The following is a 26,274-nucleotide window of genomic DNA, read 5'->3' as shown; positions in this document are numbered from 1 at the left end:
CTTGTGAGGTCATGAGTTATGAAAAAGTGAGGCAGGGGAGTAAAGTAAAACAGAACCGAAAGTCATTAAGGGAAGTTGACGAGGAATGAGACCATACTAACCTTTTTAGGGATGTGTGTGTGTGTTGTGCGTAGGCCTACTGTTCAGCTCACTCACTGTCTTTACATGCATTAGGATATAGTGATGAGTTGTATCCAAATTTAGAGAGGGAATGAGAAGACCTACAGTATTATGTCAAGCAGCCACTCAGGTAGAGGTTAAATTTGTACATTGGAGATGCTAAAATGTCCTTTGACTTAGTTTAGAATGGACAGTTTATATTCAGCTGCCACTGTATACAAAGGTGATGGATATGATCATCACAGTCCACCCACTGTCGATGAGGGTAGGGTAGGGTGATGACCAGCCTTTGTTACTCACTTCCTTCCCTATGTCGCTTTTTTTTTTTCTTACCACACGCCTTTCTTTTATTCCATTCACTGCCTTTCCCTGTATTTCCCCTCCCTTTCTGCATTGGAAACAAACGGACTGCTATTGCGTAACCTGCGGGTTTGCTATGCTGTGCCTCGATGCTCCACACGGGACATCCTGGGCTACAATGGTTCATTTGATATAGCCTACTACTGTGCTAACGGTGACTGGAGGGGCGGGGGAGGGGAGGTTTGAAGCAGAGGGTGTGTCAAATCAAATGCCGTTTGCATTCCTTAGGAGTGTATAAACCAGTATCTAAGACGCGTATGTAAGAGACATAGGAACTGGTAAGACAAACTTTTAAACCTGGTAAGAAAAACTTTTAAACCTGATCATACAAGAACGGAGAGCCATTGAAAACTTTAAAACGCACTCAAACTTTTTCTGGTGAATCAAGAAGTCATCACCCAAGTCAAAGTAAGGATTTTTTTCATTAATTCGTATTTAAATGACCTATTTATAAAATGCGCTTACAACTCTTGACAAATAGTTACACTGTGGTAGGATACTCATGTGATGAGGTTTTCCACAACTGTATCAGTCGGGATGGGATGCGTTTTGCTGATTTGCGAACCGTTAGACACTCACTGCAGTGAGTGAGAAGCACATAAAAGGCAGGCAGAGGAAAGTGCTCATGTAGCCTATTGATCATGTAGCCTAAGCAAAATACCAGGCAATTAAATGGTAGATAGAGACAGAGTTATTAGCTCAGTTGAAAAATATTACGTTTACGTTTCACTTGACATGGGTTGATGGGTGTTAGGCCTATTGGCTCCAGTGTCACAAGGCTCTTCTGCTCATAAAATTATGTATTCCCAATTGCGAACTTAAGTCCACAGAAATATTTCAGATACCATGCTGATATTAAAACACATTTTTCTCTCCCTAAGATAAGGTTGTCTTGTTCCCTCACATCATGTTGCCTAGCTAGCATGTGGTTCCTTGGAAGTTGTGGGAACCTACGTTTCTCATTTCCCATTGGTTCTGAGAACCAAGCTATAACGTTCTGAGAACTGAAGTGAACATTTGGCTGTTTGGGGAATGTTAATTTTTAGGCTGCAGGGAGGTTCTGAGATCATTTTAATATGGTTCCCTGAAAGTTTATTAACGCTCTGAGAATATAAACATTATTTTGAGTTTCTTATTTTATTTTATTTAAGCAAGTCAATTAAGAAAAATAAATACTTATAACAATGACTCCTTAAAACTGTCACTGGATGTTTCAATAAGACTTAATAACACTGCTAGATTATTTTGGGTTCACTTTTTAGAACTCCAAGCACAGATTGGATACATGGAAATTCACTTCCTTAGGCATTAATCATGCAAACGCAGTTATTTTTTTATTGTGACACGGCATCAGGTTCAAACATAATCTTCTCTTCTCTATCCATGTAATTATTCCACTGTGCCACCAGGATGGAGCTAGCATGCCATGTTTTTTACACATACACAGCTGTTAATTTTAGTCTATTCGAGTAGACCTCATTTCAAAGGAAACAAGCACTCATTAAGATCAGGTGTGGCCGATTTGTGGGTGCGGCCAACACACCTGAACACACTTAACAAGATAGAAGATAGAGTTTTGTTGATACTGAGAACGGATTGTATATGTTTTTAAATAACATTATTAAAACATTCTCTGAACGTTACTAAAGTTTTCTTGTGTTTAAAAAAAAAGTTTATCTTAAGATTCTCTGAACAATTTGAGAACTTTACTTTCAATAGAACCATGGGGAAATCTATAGGAAACATTATGCTAAAGTACTGAATTTCCCACAGAAAAACATTGTTTTTTAACATTCTCTGAACAATTTGAGAACATTCCCAATGTCAAAACAGTTGGAGAACGTTCCTAGAACATTACCAAAATGTAAATGTTTGAATTTTTAACCTTCTGTTAAAGTAATGAAGTACCAAGAAAAGAAAGTTCCTTAAATGTGCTGAGAATGTTCCAAAGCCAAGCAACTATCCTGCATCATTTCCAGAAAGTTGTGGGAAGGTTGTATGCAAAATAAACACAGGACAACCACACTCTGACCAAGCACTAAGAAAAAAATGGTTCTCAGAACATTATGTGCTAGCTGGTGTGCTTCGATAACCAATGAAATATCATGTGCCATTTTTACACTTTATCCTATGACCTCTGCCATCATTTCACCTCTCATGTGGTCTATTGACCTTTGTTCTCAAACAAGTGGAGATGGAATGTATGTTGCATGCCATTTAATTTTTAAACAAATGCTGATCGTGGGTGTTATCTACATCAGGCATCACTTTGAGGGATGTTTTATGTGAGTTGGGGAAGCAGGCTTCAACTCATTGTATTTGGGTGTTATTGTTGGAAAAGTGCATTGAATTAGAAGCTCTTATCTCAGTGGCCCGTGTGCATTCCAATCATGCTAGCAAGGTGCTAACTGCCAAAAACAAACCCACTGTGCGGGAGGGAAACATGTGGAAGGACAGGGGCAGGCACGGGTGAAAGAGAGGACCATGGAAACATTGTGGAGTGGGGCTAGAAACAGGGTGGTTTTGGGTGGGGTCCCAATTGTATGTTGCAAGCAATTTTGACTTTGGCATTTGCATTTGTCATCATTGTTACATGATAAGTAATGCTTCTGACATGTATTGCTCTTTTTCAAAAACACAATACGGTCTCTTTCTGACAATTCTTAGGACATTTGGATGACTGTAAGGGAGGGGAACATTATTGGAACAGCATGTGGACTGAGGAGTTTAGAAATCAGTCACTCACGCATGAATGCATTCAACTATAAACACACACACACACACACAGTGCTATAGTTACTAAGCCCATCATGACTACACACCCATCTGCTACACCCGCTTGCTGTTCACTCTACTCCCTCTGTGCTTCTCCCTATGTTCTTTCTGTTTTGCTCTCTTAGCAGTCTTAATTATCAAAAGGTTTGTGAAACTCTTTCACGAGCCTCTACACACATTAAAGTGTCTTTTATGTTTAGACACAGCAGATAAAGTACATATGGAGACCATGGTTGGAAACTCCTCGTGGTTTTCTTTAAACATGCTTCATGTTCCTCTTGTTTTTAACTCACCTGACCTCTGACATTTGTCATTGAACTCCCATTATGTTTAGAGTTGAAGCCTGAACTCTAGCCTGGATCTACTCAGATTCATAGTCTCATGGTTCCCCTAACCTTTCAGTTTGATGAATGGCGGTCTAAAAAAGAGGAACTAGATGTAACTGGGATTAATCATTTCTAGAGATTACACACATACATCTGTGGCTAGGTGGAGCTGTAGGGTCCGGTATCAATCAGTGAGTCAAGAGTTATGCTGGGGTGTTTGGGGAATTTGGGGAGTGTCTGACCTGGGACAAAAGGCTAACTACCCTGGCATGCTTTGGGAAAGGCAGACTGTTGAAAAAAAGTGAGTCAGGAATGTGGTAATTGTGAGAAAAGATTAAAAAGAAAACAAGCTAGTTTCTGGAATGGAGGGAGGAAAAGATGTAAGCGGAGAGAATAAAAACCAAGTTGATCAAGTATAGGAATAGTAATGTTACTATTGTTCTCAGTGGATTATTGTGCAGTGTTGTCCAACAGTGTTGTCCAAGTAATGTGTGCACTTAACCTCTCCAACATTGAATTGTTCACATGCTTCTGTATCTTCATTTGTTGTTATTTTATAGATTTTCTCAGTCAATTGCTCTTGTTTTCTATCCTCTCATTTTTTGATCTCGGCACTCTCCAATATGAGTACTATTTATCTCTGTCTGTATCACCCCTCTAACAGTCTCATCTGTAACTTCTGTATCACCCCTCTAACAGTCTCATCTCATCTGTAACTTCTGTATCACCCCTCTAACAGTCTCATCTGTAACTTCTGTATCACCCCTCTAACAGTCTCATCTGTAACTTCTGTATCACCCCTCTAACAGTCTCATCTCATCTGTAACTTCTGTATCACCCCTCTAACAGTCTCATCTGTAACTTCTGTATCACCCCTCTAACAGTCTCATCTCATCTGTAACTTCTGTATCACCCCTCTAACAGTCTCATCTGTAACTTCTGTATCACCCCTCTAACAGTCTCATCTGTAACTTCTGTATCACCCCTCTAACAGTCTCATCTGTAACTTCTGTATCACCCCTCTAACAGTCTCATCTGTAACTTCTGTATCACCCTCTAACAGTCTCATCTGTAACTTCTGTATCACCCCTCTAACAGTCTCATCTCATCTGTAACTTCTGTATCACCTCTAACAGTCTCATCTGTAACTTCTGTATCACCCCTCTAACAGTCTCATCTGTAACTTCTGTATCACCCCTCTAACAGTCTCATCTCATCTGTAACTTCTGTATCACCCCTCTAACAGTCTCATCTGTAACTTCTGTATCACCCCTCTAACAGTCTCATCTGTAACTTCTGTATCACCCCTCTAACAGTCTCATCTCATCTGTAACTTCTGTATCACCCCTCTAACAGTCTCATCTCATCTGTAACTTCTGTATCACCCCTCTAACAGTCTCATCTCATCTGTAACTTCTGTATCACCCCTCTAACAGTCTCATCTCATCTGTAACTTCTGTATCACCCCTCGAACAGTCTCATCTCATCTGTAACTTCTGTATCACCCCTCGAACAGTCTCATCTCATCTGTAACTTCTGTATCACCCCTCCAACAGTCTCATCTCATCTGTAACTTCTGTATCACCCCTCCAACAGTCTCATCTCATCTGTAACTTCTGTATCACCCCTCCAACAGTCTCATCTCATCTGTAACTTCTGTATCACCCCTCGAACAGTCTCATCTCATCTGTAACTTCTGTATCACCCCTCTAACAGTCTCATCTCATCTCTAACTTCTGTATCACCCCTCTCAGAATGCCAGGAGACCGGTCGACGGTGAGTGGTTCTGTTGTGGGCCGTTTCCATGGCGTCGCCCCGAGCACAGTGCAGATAACCAACCAGAAGGAGGCGGAGTCTAATTCTAAGAAGCAGGGAGGCTGTCGCCGTTGGTTTCAGAAGATGTGCCCCTGCTGCTGTCGACGCCAGAGCAGCTCGTATGACATCACAGACACTGTCATCACAGATGACGGGGTGAAACCAGCCACGCTCCCCGAGCCTCCTCAGCCCCACACTGGAGACAACGAGCTGGAAGGTAGGTTTCATGAAGCAACAGAATCAGTCAAATTCATTAGTTCATAATAGTAACCCCATAGGAAAAACCCCTGGCCCTATATATAAACAGTAAGCACTGACCATTACATTATCTTTTTAAATCTCTCTCTCAGAACTGATGTTGTCGGTGCGCTCGGTGGATCTACTGAGCTCCAAGATGGGTCAGAACCGCCTGGAGCATCACACCAACCTTTACCATGGCAATGAGCTCATCATCCGACGTGGCCAGACGTTCCAGATGGAACTGGACCTGTCGCGACCTTTCAACTCCAACACAGACAAACTCCACCTGGAACTCAAGACAGGTCAGTTTGACTTTGAGGGCTCTCACAAAAAGGTGATATCAGGTTAACCGTTTAGAAATATCAGCCCCCAATTTTAGGGTACCAAAAGTATTGGTACAAATTCCCTTATGTGTATTAATGTAGTAAAAAGTGAAGTATTTTGGTCCCATATTCCTAGCACACAATGACTACATCAAGCTTGTGACTCTATAAACTTGTTGGATGTGTTTGCTGTTTGTTTTGGTTGTGTTTCACCTTTACTGTAAATAAGAATAGAATATGTTTCTAACCATTTGTACATTCATGTGGATGCTATCATGATTACAGATAATCCTGAATGAATCATGAATAATGATGAGTGAGAGGGTTACAGACGCACAAATATCATATCCCCCCAACAAATGCTAACCTCCCCTGTTATTTTAGTGGTGAGAGGTTAGTATGTCTTGGGGGTAGGATATTTGTGCGTCTGTAACTGTCTCACTAATAATTTTTCACGATTTATTCAGGATTATCCGCTAGCCGAGCCCCTAGTTGGTATTTATGACTTTGGTAGTATATTATGGCTAAAGCTCACAAGTAATGCCATTACTCTTACTCCACCACATATTGCTGTTTTGATGTGGCCAGGAGTTTTTCCTGATCTTGTGAGCTGACCAGTAAGAACTCCTCTTCTTTCATACCAACTGCTGCAGAGGTGAAGGGTCAAAGCCCTTGTTACTCAGGCTCTATATATAGCCCAGTTTCCTGTCAGTCATATGGGCAGGAAAAACACATCTTTAATTCACTTTCACAACTATGATTCATTCTAAGAAGAGGAAATCATATGATATGAAAGAAGGATGCTCTATAGTTGTTGCCTTGAATGACTTCCTGAGTGTGTCTGACAAAACCTTGGAGGTCTGAAAGAGAAAAAGATCTCCTGCACACTATGTGTATTTGCAAATTGACACATGCAATATTTCCGTCATAAGGAATCCAAACTATGGAGACTAATAAGGATTCAGTGCCTGTCCTTACTAACAATGCTAGTAGAGAGAGACAGTGTTTGAATAGATTACCTCTCAACAAGCGCTTAGAGAGACAGAGAGAAACCCATTAGCTTAAAGCAAAACACCAGCCTAGAGATGTGATAGGCCTACGCACACAGGCACATATACTTTATGAGGTTCTATATGTTTGTGAGGACGTTCTGTGTCTATGCTCTCAGTGGACTTTTCACAGTACTACACTGTGTTTATCTCAGCTGAACTGAACTGTATGACAGTGACACATTTGTGGTTTACACTTGGTTTACACCCTGTCACTCTCTGGGACAGCAGATTATGAATTGCAATGATGTGGATACTGTGGTTTTTCTCACTTTTCTGCATACAAGACTACACATTACCATTAAAGATAGACCACTGTCATTCCACTATCTTACCTTATTTCGTATCTTTTAAGGTAAATTCAATTAAAACGTTTCACTGGTTTGCAGAGCTTTCTCTTGCTCTTTCACACATGCAAGTACAGACAAGCAAGCACACATGTACATACTCCTTCACCCTGTATAAATAGTCAACATTGACATTTGCCAAGTAGAGGGTGATGGTATTGGAATGGCCATCTCCATGGTTACGAGAGGAATGTGATTTCCTGCCTCTACAATAGAATGTGTGTGCCAGTCATGTGCAGCTGTTAAGGGTGCGTGTGTATGTTTGAATCTATGCACATTTAAATGTTGGTTTAGTGTGGTCCTTTTGTGACTGAAGAGTGAACCCTTTGACATGTTCAGGAAAGGTAGGAATGGAATGTGGGTTGGCTCAGTTTCCATCAGAGACAAGAGAGCAATACATATCTATCTGGGGTGTGTTCAGAAATTAAATCTGGAGTGCCAGAGTGCGCTCTGGGCATTCGTAAATTCAGAGCTTTGTCAGATTGTAGGTTTGTAAATTCAGAGTGTTTCGCTCTCTGAGCGTTCAGAGCGCACACTGGACGCTCTGGCCAAGGATTATGGTTGATCCAAGTGTTCTGACCTCACAAAGGCAGTCAAGCACCCAAGCTATCTGGCTAACTTTGGCTAGCTTGCTAGCTACTTCCAGACAAAAATGAGAGACCATCCCACTCTGATCATTTTACTCGTCCTATCAGAGCTGGTTAGGCTGTTTTCATGTTATCCAGAGCATTGGTGACTGTAACTGTGCTGCTGGCAACAATTGAATTATGCTTTTGTGCTGACGTTTACCAACACCAGCCATATTGAACAGGTGTTGAACGTTTGTAAATTCATCCGTTATTCTGCGCTCTGGCACACTCAGACGAGAGTGCTCTGATATTGAAGTAGATAGCCAGAGTGCATTTACAAACGCACCCCTGTACATTGCGTAGTTTGTTGAGGTGGGTTTCAGGCACCACTACACTGTTATTATACCGATATTACACTGTTATTACATTGCTATTACACCGACATGACACTAATTGGTACCGGAGAGCCAAGTCTAGGACCAAAAGGCTCCTCAACAGCTTCTACCCCCAAGCCATAAAACTGCTGAATTAATCAAATCACCACCGGACAATTTACATTGACCCCCCCCCGTCCCTTTTGTACACTGCTGCTACTCTGTTTATTATCTATGCATAGTCACTTCACCCCCACCTACATGTTTACCTCAACTAACCTGTACCCTCACACAGTGATTCGGTATCGGTGCCACCTGTATATAGCCTCGTTATTGTTATTGTTATTGTGTTTCTTTTTATTATTACTTTTTATTTTAGTCTACTTGGTAAATATGTTCTTAACCAACAGTGCAGTTCAAGAAGAGTTAAGGGCTTGTAAATACGCATTTCCCGGTTAAGTCTACACTTGTTGTATTCGGCACACGTGACAAAGTTTGATTTTGATTTGAATTACACTGTTATTACACCAATATTACACTGTTATGACAATGCTATTACATCAATATTTCACTGTTAGTACACTGTTATTACAACAATATTATGAGTTATTACATCAATATTACACTGTTATTACATGGATATTACACTGATATTGCACTGTTACGACACTGCTTAAATCACCCTGAAGCTTTGTTTTACTACCCGGATAATTGTAAACGAATCACTTATTCATTTGTCTGACAGGACCCGTCCCCATGGTGTCTAAGGGCACACACATCATAATTAAATTGGTGGAGGAACTGGAGGACCACAGCTGGGAGGCTAAGATCGTGAAGCAGAACGGCAACAGGATCAAGTTGTCCGTAAACTCGCATCCCAAAGCCGTGATTGGCCAGTACAAGCTCACTGTGATGGTGAAGTGCCCTAAGCAGGAAGTGGCCGTCACACACGACCCCAGCAAAGACATCGTCATGCTGTTCAACCCATGGTGTGAAGGTAAGGATGAGTGGAGTGATATGAGACAGCAGAAGGTAGGGAGAAGAGAGGAGGTAAATAGAGAGACAAAAGTTGCGCTTTGATTAGCTTGCCTAGCAAACTGGGTGGGCGGAGTTTGCATGTTTCGGGACCATTGCCACTGACATCCAAACAACACCCACCCGTGCTCACCGACAGTGTGAAACAAGTCACAATTCAGCTACGATGCTGTATATAGGTCTAGTATTTCAATGTTGTTATTCCATTGCAATAGGGAAAGACAAATTCAAACACCAGGGCCAAGTGTGACAGATCCCAGAGCAGACACAGAGGAGGCTGGTTCTGGGACTACAATTTATCCTCTTGGTCTCTCAGAACAGCACTAATGTACATGTACACATAGGCAGGGCTCACTGCCCAATAACGTGTTGCTATCCATCACAAAAAGAGTCACTGCTTGACCGAGAACACTTGTTTCATTCTCTGGCTGTGAGTCAAGACCACACGTCCATTTGCTTGGGACTCTGGTCTTTGCCAATTGATGTTGACCTGCTTTACCGTTGTCTCTAACTGTTCAATCAAAACCTGTATTTTGAGGTCTCTGGAATTAAAACACTTTCAGGATGTGCGTTTTGATTCATTAAAACTAAAGATGTACATGCACATACTTGGTAAAAAGAAAATAAATTGAAACTGGTTATATTGATTTAAATATGCTTTGTTTCATCTGATTAAGATGGTTGTTCTGCCTTCTGGAAAGGGTTTTGATTGAATAGCGCTATCTGTCTTTAAATGTACTGTTTGGCAGGTGGCCCAATCCATCCTTTCCTGTCATAAAAGTTGACATTCCACAATTACTGTACAAACTGCCTTAGGACCATATGATGGAAGCACAACAGCTGGTCTCTCTCTTTCTCTCTCTCTCTAATTCTCTCTCTCATTCTCTCTCTCTCTCTCTCTCTCTCTCTCTCTCTCTCTCTCTCTCTCTCTCTCTCTCTCTCTCTCTCTCTCATATTCTCTCTCTCTCTGATTCTCTCTCTCTCTGATTCTCTCGGAGCGCTTGTTGAGAGGAAATCTATTCAATGCAGCCCTATTCCCATAAATGAGCTAGGCCCCTCTGAGAGCTCCAGACATTGTGTTAGTAACAGTTAACCCTCTCCTGGCTACACTGACTCTCCCTGGTGTTTATCAACATAGTAATTTAGTACTTAAGACAGATATGACAATGTTGTGGACTGTGAATGAAACAACATTTAAGAAATGTCATGCAAAAACATACACATTTCACCTGTAGCTCCAGGAGTGAATAAATGTATACCTAATATTTGTCCCCTGGTTCTCTCTCTCTCTCCTTAGTTGACACAGTGTACATGGATGATGAGGAGGAGAAGAAGGAGTATGTGCTGAATGACATAGGAAGACTCTACTACGGTACAGAGACACAGATTGGAGCTCGCACATGGAACTATGGACAGGTATTAGACAGGGAGGAAATCAAGTGTGGTTGGATTTAAATTTTTCTGCAAACCCCAGTCTTTCTGCAAACCCCAGTCATTCTGCAAACCCCAGTCATTCTGCAAACCCCAGTCTTTCTGCAAACCCCAGTCTTTCTGCAAACCCCAGTCATTCTGCAAACCCCAGTCATCTAAGAAGCAGCCTCTGACCTCCACCCTCTCTCCCATCTCACTGTCTGTTTCCTCCTGTTTGTGCTGTTCAGTTCCTTGAGGGGATGCTTGAGGCCTGTCTCTATGTGCTGGAGAAGAGTGAGATCCCTCCGTCTGGTAGAGGAGATTCTGTCAACGTGGTCAGAGTCATATCTGCCATGGTGAGTTACTGGTCAACTTATTCAGTAGTGAACGTACAGCATGTTTCTCATACTCCACATACTTTAAATGTATTTATGCCTGTCAAATCATGTGTCATATCATCTTTATGAACGATTGATCTGAATTATGCTGATCTCAATTTCATTACCATTACTGTATTATTGTAGAAAGATGTGTTCTCAATAACTTACCTTTTTAAATAAACCACCTGCTATACTTTATCTTACTGTAATCATCATAATATTTATATATTCCTTAATTCCATTAGTTTACTTTTAGGTTGTGTGTATTGTTGTGAATTATTAGATATTACTGCACTGTTGGAGCTAGAATTTTGCTGCACCCACAATAACATCTGCTGAACATGTGCAACTGACCAATACAATTTGATTTGACTCATTCTAATTCTCTCTCTCCCTTTAATGCATCAGATCAACTCCCCAGATGACAATGGGGTCCTGGCAGGAAACTGGTCAGGGAACTATGTGGGAGGAGTTTCCCCTACAGCCTGGAGTGGCAGTGTGGACATTCTGATGAAATACCACAAGGAGGGAGGCCAGCCTGTCAAATACGGACAATGCTGGGTCTTCTCTGGCGTTACCACCACAGGTGTGTGTGTGTGTGGGTGTGTGTGTGTGTGTGCCCATACTAGTTTCTACACATGTGTTTTGCATACATAGACACAGTGGCAATATGATGATCCACACAGGCCCGTATGTTGTAGTAATGTGCGGGTTGACTCATAAATATATAAATATAATATATGCCATTTAGCAGACGCTTTTATCCAAAGCGACTTACAGTCATGTGTGCATACATTCTACGTATGGGTGGTCCCGGGGATCGAACCCACTACCCTGGCGTTACAAGCGCCATGCTCTACCAACTGAGCTACAGAAGGACCCCAGGCTGTAGGGGAAACTCCTCCCACACTCATAACCCCTGGTTATAGTGGGTGGGTTTAAGGTTATTAAGTATTTTGTGGATGAAGGGCGGGTGGGTTGAATAAAGAGGAAGCAAGCAAAGAAAGCAAGGTTTTTCTTTCATTATTTTAGGCTATCTGGTATTAGTGCGTAAGCCTAAGCTTTAAGGTCAATAACTGTACACTCGCCCAATAGCTTACAAGCTAATCATCAAATGCTTTTACGAACGAGCAGAATAAGTATTTGGGCCTGAGCTACAGACATTATATTGGTCCCCTAAAACAGGACTAGTAAAGGCCCAGTGCACTACATTTTAACACATTCTTTTGTAAGACTTTAATTTTTATTCTGATTTTTTAGGGGATGCTGCAGCACCCTCAGCACCCCTACTTCCAGCAGCTATGTACACGGTCCATAAACATCTGTGCTCTGCAAAAGAAACAGAGATGACAGAGAACTCGAATCGATTTCAACTAGATTGAAACATTCATTCTATCGATGTATGACATTCTGTTGAGCAAGGGTTTATTTAGTCTTCTAGGGCAACATATAATGACAGAAGAGAAGCTGCATGTGTCTAATGGTAATAAACAAGTTACAACTAACAAATAGCCTACCAAAATGTCAGAAATGATAAGCAGAAACATATCAATATCAGGCAGGGAAAAAATCCTCCACCCCCTGTCAAAATATCATTCCCCTTCTCTGATGGGTTATTAGCAATTGCGGGCGGGTGTTGGTGAACAAAGAGTTGACCTGCGCACAATTAAGGCTGTGTGATGTCTCGTGTTTGCTTGCTTTTCATATCTATGGTCACTTGACTTCATATACACTCTTTTTTTACCTGGTCTTGCTCTCTCAAACCCCCTCCCCTCTCTCTCCATCTCTCAGTGCTCAGGTGTCTGGGTATACCATGTCGTAGTGTAACAAACTTCCAGTCTGCCCACGACACAGATGTCTCACTCACAACAGACGTGTATCTGGATGAGAATATGGAGCCACTGGACCACCTCAACTCTGACTCTGTTTGGTGAGTTATAATCCAAATGAAGTAGAGCCCGGTTTTTCCTGGCCAGGTCAAGTGCATCTAACCTGCCACAGGTTAAGAGTCCTCCACTTCAATCCAGGCCACATGAGTGTATATTTGGCTTTGCTCTAAATACACAGAAATGCCTTGCCACAAATCATACTCTATAAAAAAAAAAACACCAGGCTGGAGTTATAGAAATAAATGTCTTCGGTAAAACGCAAATCAAATTGTATTTATCACATGCGCCGAATACAACAAGTGTAGACTTTACCGTGAATTGCTTACTTACAAGTCTGTAAACAACGATGCAGAATTTTGTAAAAAGTAAGTAAGAAAATATTTGCTCATTTATTTGAAAAAAAAAATCAAATAAAGTAAGAAAAGTTACACAATAAAATAACAATAACAAGTCTATATACGATGTTTAGCGGTACTGAGTCAATGTGCGGGGGTACAGGTTAGTCCAGGTGATTGAGGTAATATGTACTGCACATGTAGGTAGGGGTAAAAAAAGGGGATCAATGCAAATAGCAGTCTTATGGCTGTTAAGGAGCCTTGTGGACCTAGACTTGGCGCTCCGGTACAGCCCATGACTAGGATGGCTGGAGTCTTTGACCCTTTTTAGGGCTTTTCTCTGACACCGCCTGGTATAGAGGTCCTGGATGGCAGGAAGCTTGGCCCCAGTGATGTACTGGGCAGTAAGTACTACCCTCGGTAGCGCCTTGCCGTCAGATACTCCTAACTGTGTAATCCTAACAACCCCCTTCTCTGTGTAGGAACTTCCATGTATGGAACGACTGTTGGATGTCCAGGCCAGACCTTCCTCCTGGTATGGGTGGCTGGCAGGCACTAGACTCCACCCCCCAGGAGACCAGCCAGGGGACCTTCCGCTGTGGCCCCGCCTCTGTCACCGCCATCCGCACCGGCCAGGTCTACCACAAATATGACACGCCCTTCGTCTTCGCTGAGGTGAGCTCTATGGGAAGGAGATGGTTGAAGATCTATGATCAGTTGTGAATACTAATAATAAAATATGCCATTTAGCAGATGCTTTAACCCAAAGGGACTTAGTCATGCGTGGCCCTGGGAATCGAATCCACAATCCTGCCGTTGCAAGCGCCATGATCTACCAATTGAGACATTCTTCATCTTACACATCACAGATCTCAAATTAGAGAAGAAATGGCTAAACTGACCTTGGATAACTTCCTATCTTTTATCAAATATTACACACTTTCCCTGTTTCTCCATGAATGAATGGTGCTGATCCTGCCTGTCTGTCTGTGTCTCCTCAGGTGAACAGTGATAAGATCTACTGGCAGAGGAACCTGGACGGTACCTTCACGCAGATCCACAGTGAGAAGAAGGCTGTGGGACACTTCATCAGCACCAAAGCTGTGGGCTCTGATGAGCGCGCTGACATCACACACCTGTACAAACACACCGAAGGTACAGTGATGTCATCATGCACTTCAAAACACAGTCAGAGGGTCGCTTGGTAACCGTATTTACACATGGAATAACACTCCGGTTGTAAGGGTGACATCACTCACCTGTAAAGACAAGACTAGGTAGCCTAGTGGGGGTTGGGGGGTAGCCTAGTGGTTAGAGCGTTGGGCCTGTAACTGAAAGGTTACTAGATCAAATCCCCGAGTTAACAAGGTAAGAATCTGTCGTTCTACCACTGATCAAGGTAGTTGTTCAGGGGTAGACCCCACTGTTCTTAGGCCATCATTGTAAATAAGAATTTGATCTTAACTGACTTGCCTAGTTAAATAAAGGTTAAATAAAATTAAATCATCTGAGATCAGGCTATGACACTCGGTCAAAAACACTGCAATGAACAGCATTTTCAATATAGACATCAGGGATAGTCAGATAATCACACTGTCATTACCTGGGATAATGAGGTTTTTGATTGAAATTAGCACACAAACAATAATCTCCCCTCTCTGATCCCCCCCCACTAACCAGAATCAGAGGAAGAGCGCATTGCTGTGGAGACGGCCAGTCGCTATGGCACCAGGCCTGATGTGTACTCCACGCCGATGGCGAAGGACGTGAGCGTGGAGGTGAAGATGGAGGGGGAGGGGCCTCGTATGGGGGAGGATGCCCAGCTGACCATCGTGGTGACCAACCTGAGCTCCCAGCCGCGCAGAACCACGCTCCACAGCCAGGTGGCCGTCATGTACTACACCGGGGTGCTGAAGGGAACCGTCCAGAAAAACAAACTGCCTGTGGAACTCATGCCCAATGAAGGTGAGTCGGCAAGGGGAATAGTTGGAGGATGTTGCCCCTAACTGCTACAGGGTCAGATAATTGTAATCTGATCCTAGACCTGTGGCTTAGAGCAACTTCTATCTCAACCCAACTGAGGCCAGCAGCATTCCCCGCTAGCACCTTTTCAGCTCAGTAACAATATTGTCTTCACTCTGCATTTGCTGTTACCACATGTGTATCTTCAATCCTCTCATCTGACCCCTGTACTGTAGAATGTGTATCTCAATTTCTCTTCCTCCTCAGTGAAGACCATGCAGTGGGTCCTACCCTACCAGAGCTACCAGAACCAGTTGGTGGACCAGGCTGCTTTGATGCTGACTCTGTCTGGACGGGTCTCTGAGACCCAGCAGGTCCTTGCCACTCAGACCAACTTCAGGCTCCGCACACCAGACCTCAACATTGAGGTAAGACGCAACTTAGCTTTAGCACAATCTGTCACTGGATTCCTATGAGGTTCAAATTGGAATTCAAAAAGTTATATTTGAGCAACAGTACTGTAAACAGTATGCTGGTTATGTTCAGTTCTTTATTTAAATATACAGTTGAAGTCGGAAGTTCACATACACCTTAGCCAAATACATTTAAACTCCGTTTTTCACAATTCCTGACATTTAATCCTAGTAATAATTCCCTGTCTTAGGTCAGTTAGGATCACCACTTTATTTTAAGAATGTGAAGTGTCAGAATAATAGTAGAGATAATGATTAATTTCAGCTTTCATTTATTTCATCACATTCCCAGTGGGTCAGAAGTTCACATACACTCAATTAGTATTTGGTAGCCTTGCCTTTAAATTGTTTAACTTGGGTCAAACGTTTCAGGTAGCCGTCCACAAGCTTCCCACAATAAATTGTGTGAATTTTGGCCCATTCCTCCTGACAGCGCTGGTGTCAGGTTTATAGGCCTCCTTGCTCACACACGCTTTTTCAGTTCTGCCCACAAATTTTCTATCGTATTGAGGTCAGGGCTTTGTGATGGCCACTCCAATACCTTGACTTTGTTGTCCTTAAGCCATTTTGCCACAACTTTGGAACTATGCTTGGGGTCATTGTCCATTTGGAAGATCCATTTGCGACCAAGGTTCAACTTCCTGACTGATGTCTTGAGATGTTGCTTCAATATATCCACATAATTTTCCGTCCTCATGCTACCAACAACATGATGCTGCCCCACCCCTGTGCTTCACGGTTGGGATGGTGTTCTTCGGCTTGCAACCCTCGCCCTTTTTCCACCAAACATAACGATGATCATTATGGCCAAGCAGTTCTATTATTGTTTCACCACACCAAAAGACATTTCTCCAAAAAGTACGATCTTTGTCCCCATGTGCAGTTACAAACCGTAGTCTGGCGGTTTTGGAGCAGTGGCTTCTTCCTTGCTGGGTGGCCTTTTAGGTTATGTCGATATAGGACTCGTTTTACTGTGGATATAGATACTTTTGTACCTGTTTCCTCCAGCATCTTCACAAGGTCCTATGCGGTTGCTCTGGGATTGATTTAAACTTTTCACACCAAAGTACTTTCATCTCTAGGAGACAGAACGGGTCTCCTTCCTGAGTGGTATGACGTTTGGAAATTGCTCCCAAGGATGAACCAGACTTGTGGAGGTCTACAATTTTTTTTCTGAGGTCTTGGCTGATTTCTTTAGATTTTTCCATGATGTCAAACAAAGAGGCACTGAGTTTGAAGGTACGCCTTGAAATACATCCACAGATAAACCTCAAATTGACTCAAATGACGTCAATTGGCCTATCAGAAGCTTCTAAAGCCATGATATCATTTTCTGGAATTTTCCAAGCTGTTTAAAGCCACAGTCAACTTAGTGTATCAAAACATCTGACCCACTGGAATTGTGATACACTGAATTATAAGTGAAATAATCTGTTTGTAAACAATTGTTGGAAAAATGACTTGTGTCATGCACGAAATAGATGTCCTAATCGACTTGACAAAACTATAGTTTGTTAACAAGAAATTTGTGGAGTAGTTGAAAAACGAGTTTTAATGACTCCAACCTAAGTGTATGTAGACTTCCAACTTCAACTGTATATACCAAACGCAATGCAATGCCATAGAAATGTCTTGACTAGCGACCATGGTACAGACTGCATACAGATGTCTTGACTAGTGGCCATGGTACAGACTGCATACAGATGTCTTGACTAGTGGCCATGGTACAGACTGCATACAGATGTCTTGACTAGTGGCCATGGTACAGACTGCATACAGATGTCTTGACTAGTGGCCATGGTACAGACTGCATACAGATGTCTTGACTAGCGGCCATGGTACAGACTGCATACAGATGTCTTGACTACCGGCCATGGAACAGACTGCATACAGATGTCTTGACTAGCGGCCATGGTACAGACTGCATACAGATGTCTTGACTAGTGGCCATGGTACAGACTGCATACAGATGTCTTGACTAGTGGCCATGGTACAGACTGCATACAGATGTCTTGACTAGTGGCCATGGTACAGACTGCATACAGATGTCTTGACTAGTGGCCATGGTACAGACTGCATACAGATGTCTTGACTAGTGGCCATGGTACAGACTGCATACAGATGTCTTGACTAGTGGCCATGGTACAGACTGCATACAGATGTATTGACTAGTGGCCATGGTACAGACTGCATACAGATGTATTGACTAGTGGCCATGGTACAGACTGCATACAGATGTCTTGACTAGTGGCCATGGTACAGACTGCATACAGATGTCTTGACTAGTGGCCATGGTACAGACTGCATACAGATGTCTTGACTAGTGGCCATGGTACAGACTGCATACAGATGTCTTGACTAGTGGCCATGGTACAGACTGCATACAGATGTCTTGACTACCGGCCATGGTACAGACTGCATACAGATGTATTGACTAGTGGCTATGGTACAGACTGCATACAGATGTCTTGACTAGTGGCCATGGTACAGACTGCATACAGATGTCTTGACTAGCGGCCATGGTACAGACTGCATACAGATGTCTTGACTAGTGGCCATGGTACAGACTGCATACAGATGTCTTGACTAGTGGCCATGGTACAGACTGCATACAGATGTCTTGACTAGCGGCCATGGTACAGACTGCATACAGATGTCTTGACTAGTGGCCATGGTACAGACTGCATACAGATGTCTTGACTAGCGGCCATGGTACAGACTGCATACAGATGTCTTGACTAGTGGCCATGGTACAGACTGCATACAGATGTCTTGACTAGTGGCCATGGTACAGACTGCATACAGATGTCTTGACTAGTGGCCATGGTACAGACTGCATACAGATGTCTTGACTAGTGGCCATGGTACAGACTGCATACAGATGTATTGACTAGTGGCCATGGTACAGACTGCATACAGATGTATTGACTAGTGGCCATGGTACAGACTGCATACAGATGTCTTGACTAGTGGCCATGGTACAGACTGCATACAGATGTCTTGACTAGTGGCCATGGTACAGACTGCATACAGATGTCTTGACTAGTGGCCATGGTACAGACTGCATACAGATGTCTTGACTAGTGGCCATGGTACAGACTGCATACAGATGTCTTGACTACCGGCCATGGTACAGACTGCATACAGATGTATTGACTAGTGGCTATGGTACAGACTGCATACAGATGTCTTGACTAGTGGCCATGGTACAGACTGCATACAGATGTCTTGACTAGCGGCCATGGTACAGACTGCATACAGATGTCTTGACTAGTGGCCATGGTACAGACTGCATACAGATGTCTTGACTAGTGGCCATGGTACAGACTGCATACAGATGTCTTGACTAGCGGCCATGGTACAGACTGCATACAGATGTCTTGACTAGTGGCCATGGTACAGACTGCATACAGATGTCTTGACTAGCGGCCATGGTACAGACTGCATACAGATGTCTTGACTAGTGGCCATGGTACAGACTGCATACAGATGTCTTGACTAGTGGCCATGGTACAGACTGCATACAGATGTCTTGACTAGTGGCCATGGTACAGACTGCATACAGATGTCTTGACTAGTGGCCATGGTACAGACTGCATACAGATGTCTTGACTAGAGGCCATGGTACAGACTGCATACAGATGTCTTGACTAGTGGCCATGGTACAGACTGCATACAGATGTCTTGACTAGTGGCCATGGTACAGACTGCATACAGATGTCTTGACTAGTGGCCATGGTACAGACTGCATACAGATGTCTTGACTAGTGGCCATGGTACAGACTGCATACAGATGTCTTGACTAGTGGCCATGGTACAGACTGCATACAGATGTCTTGACTACCGGCCATGGTACAGACTGCATACAGATGTCTTGACTAGTGGCCATGGTACAGACTGCATACAGATGTCTTGACTAGTGGCCATGGTACAGACTGCATACAGATGTCAGTGCCCAGATAAACAGCAACACTGTAAAGTATGATGTTGTGTTTGTTTCCTCAGCCTGAAGGGGACGCGGTGGTGGGTAAGGAGATGGCAGCCAAGATCACGTTCACCAACCCACTGCCACATAAACTGAGGGGTGTGGTGTTTAGGGTGGAGGGACTGGGCCTGCAGAAGGTCCGCGAGGTGGTTGTGGGGTAAGATCATAAAATTAAGAATACGAGTAATTTAACATGATCTCTATGGGCAAGACCCTGTAACCATCTCAATGTACAGATGAAGGCTCTTAATTTGAGCAAGTTTGCTACTGCAGGAAAATAATCCTGCAGCAACAGGAAATGTGAATTATTATTATGTGGATTATATTTAGGGGTTTGTAGGGGTTGATACTTTTTGCTGGGGAAAATCAAGTCTGAAATTTCTAAGTGGAAATGTAAAACTTTAAAAGCATTTTTAAAACTCAAACAAACTACAAGTTTGCATTTCCTGCTTGGCAGGAAAACTCTCTGATCAAATTTTATCCTATATCTGTATTAGCCTTTTCTCGGTCAATTACGCTCACATCTGTCTCTGTATTAAACCCCTCTTTGACCCTCTTCTAAGTAATATTAACCCCCCTTTCTCTCTGTCTCGCTCTCTCAGTGATGTTGGAAGCCACTCCACGGTGACTCTGACAGAACACTTCATCCCTACCCAGGCTGGGCCCAGGAAGTTGGTAGCGGCTCTGGACTGTAAACAGCTGACACAGGTGCACGGCGTTGCTGACATCGACGTCCAGAACCAATGAGAGGGAGCCTGCAGCTCTCTCCTGTCCACTTACCTGGCCTTTAATTCAAGTCTCATCATAGAAAATGGGGAACATTTTATTTAGTTCTCCCAAGGCATAAGTATTGTTTGATATATTTGATATTTCATGCTGTCATGTAATTATGGAAATATCCTGATCTTTGGATGAAGTTGTAAACGATTGTTAACAAGCACTAATCTTTTTGATACTCACGTAATATCCTAGAACCAGTGCGCTTTGCTCTGAAATGGATTTGCTGTTACTGTAAGGGATGTCCACACCTATAAAGAAGAATCATCAAACTATTGTTGGGGCCATTGAAAAATCCTGTGGTAAATGTAATTATCTAGCTGTACATTATCTAATATTACTGTATTTTTTAACAAACAATGTCATGGTGCTGTCATCAAAACATTTGATAAATGCACTGTATACATGCATTATATTATTCCATTATGTTATTGTTCAAGTATTTATGTTATCAACATGTTGGATAAAGTGTAACGTACGTAGCATAACATGTCGGTCAAATTGTATTTTATATGGCTTATTTGAAGGCGAAGCCCTAGTTTGATTTTATATGAGGGTTATGCCTAAAGATGACCTTCTCAATGTGTTTATGTGAAATAACTAGTCAGTATTATGGCCCATTCATTGGTCATTGTGCTTCCTTGCCTTAAACTGTTCTTATGAAACAAAGTCAGCTCCTGAACATTACGAGATGAAAACAAAGCCTTTGTTTACCTCGCTCTGCTCTCCTAGTTTTAGGGAGCTTTTTACTGCACTTAAAATTCAAGGAAGTAAACTGTTTTAAAGAGTTACATTTGATTGTATTAATGTATCTTTATGTATTTGCTAATAAAACAACTACAGAGTGATGTTTCCTATTGAGTTATGTGCATGACTCACTGGAAGACAGACCCCGACTGAATGGAAAGGTGTGAGATCAGAAAGATGCCATTATTCACTGTAGCAACTACATATTTATAGTAGCAGAACGTTCCATCTGCAGCCAAGTCTCTTTGTTTAATCCAGAAGTCTTGGTTTATGCATGAACCTGTTATCTATGCAACTTGTATGGCTTCAGGCAAAGGTGTGTCTTGCACACTTTATCCTGTGGAAATGGGACATTTCATGCATCTAATTGAATGTCTACAGTACATTTATAAGTTGATATGATTGGGATTCGTGTGGCTCATTCTCACACCCCTTATTGGACTCTGCACTGCACCACTCCTTTTCCGTGCCAAAGAACCTACTGCACAGGACAGTACCTTAGGTAGCAAAATGCTGACTTCTAGTGGTCATATGAATACATATTACCATGCATTTCAAGCTTACAGAGCAGTCATGGTAACAAGATCCTTAGCTTAGCTTCTGGAGAGCACAAATCTACATTCTTCACCCTTTTTAAATAATCAAAATGAGGTGCATAGCAATTACCAAAAAAGGGATAGTAATGGTTGAATACCCTCGACATGGAGACAGACGCCTGACAGATCAATGATGAGATCAAAGATAAGCATTATTTTAATCATATACATTTCTATTGAATCCATGTAGTAGTATAAAATACAGGTATTTTGATAGTGAAGATCAGAGGTCACAGAGAACATTACAATCACATATTTACTTTCCAACTCAGGCACATGATAAAAGCATGTTGCAGTGGCATTTACCATAGTTACAGAAAGAAACATAACTATATACCCTGAACATTGAGTGTTCCACCCAAACTCTTATTGCATTGACTAATTCATACAAATAACAGAATTGTGAACTTCGCTTTAGTCAGAAGGCTGCAATATGAACTAAATGACCATGGATAACTGTGTATAACATATAGCTAGATCCTAGAGGTTTCCCAGACTACATGGAAAAACTCTATGCCATACTTATAGGAACAGTAATGATAAAATACAACTGAATAAGTGATTGAATAGTAAACACTCCATTGTCAAGGCCTTGTCTATCATCCCAACCTGGACAGGGGAACTTCAGTGCAGGGTCTGGTTTCCCTGACAGTCATTAGTCATTGGAGCAGAACCAGGAGTTCACCAGACCATGTAACCTGCCCAGGACTTTTCCTGGTCAGGTCACATGGTCACTTCCTGGCCCTAAGCGTTCCAATTGGTCCTGCATGGCTCAGTTGTTAGAGCACGGTGCTTGTAATGGAAGGATTGTGGGTTTGACTCCTGGACCACCCACATGTAAAATGTATGCACGGATGACTGTTAAGTCGCTTTGAATAAAAGTATCTGCTAAATGGCATACATCAACCACTTAGCCAACTAGTGTCCACTGATCAGAACGTAGTGGAATAGGCCCATCTTATAAAAATCTCCCACCAACATTGGAGCCATTTCTGTAGCACTAACGAGGTACAGACCAAGACACACATTATGACATCTTGGTTTGTCAGTCATGTATGCTTTTTCAGTCTACATCGTTACATATGTTCTGGACCACTCTGTTGAACTCCATTGGTTGGTCAGCATATACATGGTGAGACGCATCTTCTATCATCTGAAGAGAGATGGAGACAAGAATGATCACATGGGTATCGTATTATGTCTTGTTGTATGATAAAGATTTAGAGGATAAAATGTATGTCTAAGACCTCAAAACTTAAATGAAATAAATTCCCCCCTTCCTCACCACAGTGCGTGTGGCTGTCTGGACCCTAATCTGGGCCACCTTGTCCCCTGAGGCGCTGTCCACCCAGGAGCGTGAACCGTATAGCATGGTAAGAGGCATGGAGGGGGGCAGCAGGTGAACCCGCTGTAGCATGGGCCTCTTGGCCCAGCCCAGGGACTCTGACATGGCCCTGAAGCCTACCTCCCCACTGGGTATAGAGGGAAGAGAAGGAGGACAAAGAGGGTTAAGAGTGACAGAGGGAAGAGGATAATGGAATAAAGGAAGAGGTATTAGGAGAAATAAAATGTCATTCTGTGGCAAATTCAGGCTAGTAAAGCCAAGTAAGGCCATGTCCCTAAGGGATCAGGAGAATGTGAACGCAGTATGCAGTTTAATAGTGGTGATATGTCATGCAAGCCAAGGAGTGACTCTACGTACCTAGGGGTCTGAGCATTACAGTGGTAGATGTACTCAGTCATGGTATCATCATCAAACAAGTCCTCAAATTTCCTCTTGAAATCTGGACGCAATCTATTTACCAACCCTGGACCTGACAGAATGAAAGGAAAAGAGAAAAAGGGAACGATGGAGGTATTGATAAAATTGTGAAAGCTTTGAATAAGTGATCTGAATGTGAATAAAGTGTCTCTCACCCCATGGACCTGCTGCTCTGATGACAGCCAGAGGGTTGAACAGTGAGACGACTGAGGCCACAGCCTTGACCCAGCGTGGCAGGGGCGGCCTCTTCACAACCTCTGGTCCCTGGCCCGCCGGGGTCTCCACCCCTGGCTGTGGATGTTCAGGGAAACCCCACGGGTCCACCAGGATCAGGTGACTCACCCTAAAGAAGGGGAGACACAATCTAAGTTATTATTCCATTACTATAATAAAATTGGTCATGGAGTTTTTCCTGACCAGGAATCATGGTACTAATGATTAATAATAAAGTGCAGTGTAGATCCATTTTTTAACCGTCACCGTACATATGGAGATATCCTGTACGTCAATCAATAGCTTTAAGGCAATACCATCATAAATACTATGACATCATCATAAATAAAAACATGGCCTCTCACCTGGAAGGGTGCTGGATGGCGTAAGATGTTGCCAGGTATCCCCCCAGACTGTGTCCCAGTAAAATCATGTTCTCCAGGCCTACAGACTCCCTCCAACGCTCCATGGAGTTGACAAACTGCTCCTCGGCCAGGGCAGCATCTGTGGGGAAGAGGGGTCGGGAGCTCCGACCAAACCCCAGGAGGTCGAAGGCGTAGACGGGCCGAGAGTGACTCAGAGCATCCAGGTTACGAATCCACAGACCCACTCCTCCGCCAAACCCATGGACCATCACCAGAGGAGTCTTCTTAGGGGCTATGGGAGGGAGGGAAGGCATAGAAAGAGAGACCGACAGAAAGGAAGAGTGAGAAGCAGACCGAGAGACAGACGAGAAGTTAATACCAAGACAAAAGCTAATTCATATGTCAAAAGCCTAAAGGGACAAGGAGACGGTGAGAATACCTTGCTCAAGAGGTTTGTGGGGGGTCTTGTTGGTCAACGTGAGGGTCCAGATCCTGTCCTGGTTGGGTAACGTGACAAACCTGGACCACACTTCATTCTGTATACCTGAGACACACACACACACACACACACACACACACACACACACACACACACACACACACACACACACACACACACACACACACACACACACACACACACGAAGTGTTACTATATAAACAAGAAGTCAACCATTTAGCTCCTCTGAAAAGATATAAATAATTTTCATTATTAACATGGTGTTACAGGAGAGGATCTTGGCCTCTGTGCTCTTCAGGAGGGACATGGAAGTCGGACGCCAGGAAGGCCACCAGCCCCACCCAGAGTATGGCCTGGAGGGAGAGAGATGATAGACATTGTGTTACTATAGCCGTCAGGAACATGAACACTGTACTATGACACTAACGACATGATCACTACAGTGCAGACACAGAGTAGGGTAAAGGTCTAAGCGTTAGCCTATCAAACACACATGAAGCTAGTACTCCTTGAGACCTCAGACAGTTATACAACCAGTAGTTCTCACCACGTGACCTGACCAGGGAAAACTCCTGACCCTATAATTAAAAAACAGCTGACACAGGTGGGGGGGCAGTAATTAAAGTAATGCAGGGGACATGATGAAAAGTGCTGTGTCACTCACTGTTACATGTTCCCCCCCACACAGCGTCGCTGCTGCACTGCTCTTCAGTGAACACAGATCGAACATACGTTGCTGTTATGTAGCCTAGTCTCAATGTCATAGATGGCCAGCAAACATCATCATCATCATAACAAAACTTGTTTTGACAGACATTATATAGCCAGACCATTTAAAGGTGGTATAGCATCAACACATCAAAAGATTATGAAAGCAGTAAGATATGTCTGGAAGGCTAGTTAAACCACATGAGTTACAACTTACTCTGTCTCAGTTTCGTGTTGCATTGGCGCTACTGTGGGATCCATAGCATGACATATTCTGATAACGATACACAAGCTGTAGCAGTAGCCTAACAAACGTCAAAAATTAGTAGGGATTTCCTCTGTTTGAGATTGCGACTCGTGTACAGTGCCAAACATCCGTGTTCAATGTTTTGTAACACGAACATTCTTAAGTCAGCTGACCCAGAAGTGGGTGGGGTTTCGTCCACAGACGTTATGATTCGTTAAGCTGGCTGTCATTTTTCTGCTTTGTCCATTATGACCAGCTTCGTTGGCTTACTTGCCAATCGTTGATATTCGTCGGCTAGTTATACAAGTTATACAAGTCTACAATATAATGATGACAAACAGTTGATGTCGGAAGTTTACATGCACCTTAGCAAAATACATTTAATTTCATTTCATTAGTTTTTCACAGTAGCTGACATTTAATCATAGTAAAAAATCCCTGTTTTAGGTCAGTTAGGATCACTACATTATTTTTAAGAATGTGAACGGTCAGAATAATAGTAGAGATAATTATTTATTTCAACTTTCATTTCTTTCATCACATTCCCAGTGGGTCAGAAATTTGCATACACTCAATTAGTATTTGGTAGCATTGCCTTTAAATTGTTTAACTTGGGTCAAATGTTTCCGGTG

At 42.7% G+C, this 26,274-nt stretch overlaps 2 protein-coding genes across 3 annotated transcripts; one reads left to right on the top strand and one right to left on the bottom strand.

Annotated features, from left to right (window-relative positions):
• Positions 1-674: 674 nt before the first annotated feature.
• On the top strand, positions 675-21,392 carry tgm1l1 (transglutaminase 1 like 1). Its single transcript, XM_035799495.2, has 14 exons — positions 675-888; positions 5,336-5,613; positions 5,747-5,938; positions 9,044-9,295; positions 10,631-10,749; positions 10,992-11,099; positions 11,532-11,709; positions 12,915-13,053; positions 13,830-14,022; positions 14,349-14,502; positions 15,028-15,312; positions 15,577-15,737; positions 19,788-19,924; positions 20,370-21,392. The coding sequence occupies exons 2-14, from the start codon at positions 5,337-5,339 to the stop codon at positions 20,512-20,514; spliced, it is 2,340 nt and encodes a 779-aa protein (XP_035655388.1). The 5' UTR covers positions 675-888; position 5,336; the 3' UTR covers positions 20,515-21,392.
• Positions 21,393-22,021: 629 nt separating this feature from the next.
• On the bottom strand, positions 22,022-25,797 carry abhd4 (abhydrolase domain containing 4, N-acyl phospholipase B). 2 transcript variants are annotated; one of them, XM_035799496.2, is made up of 8 exons: positions 25,613-25,797; positions 24,955-25,040; positions 24,667-24,771; positions 24,228-24,519; positions 23,805-23,992; positions 23,590-23,701; positions 23,173-23,359; positions 22,022-23,040 (listed from the first exon to the last, which is right to left on the bottom strand). In XM_035799496.2, the coding sequence occupies exons 1-8, from the start codon at positions 25,654-25,656 to the stop codon at positions 22,951-22,953; spliced, it is 1,104 nt and encodes a 367-aa protein (XP_035655389.1). In that variant the 5' UTR covers positions 25,657-25,797; the 3' UTR covers positions 22,022-22,950. The 2 variants fall into 2 exon arrangements, with proteins under 2 accessions (XP_035655389.1, XP_035655390.1); XM_035799497.2 differs by lacking the exon at positions 25,613-25,797 and adding an exon at positions 25,181-25,243.
• Between the last annotated feature and the right edge of the window lie 477 nt (positions 25,798-26,274).

This window comes from Oncorhynchus keta, chromosome 23 (genome assembly GCF_023373465.1).
Source record: "Oncorhynchus keta strain PuntledgeMale-10-30-2019 chromosome 23, Oket_V2, whole genome shotgun sequence".
NCBI classification, from domain to species: Eukaryota; Metazoa; Chordata; class Actinopteri; order Salmoniformes; family Salmonidae; genus Oncorhynchus; species Oncorhynchus keta.
Note: the sequence above shows the minus strand (reverse complement) of the source record. Positions and strands in the feature narration are given on the sequence as shown.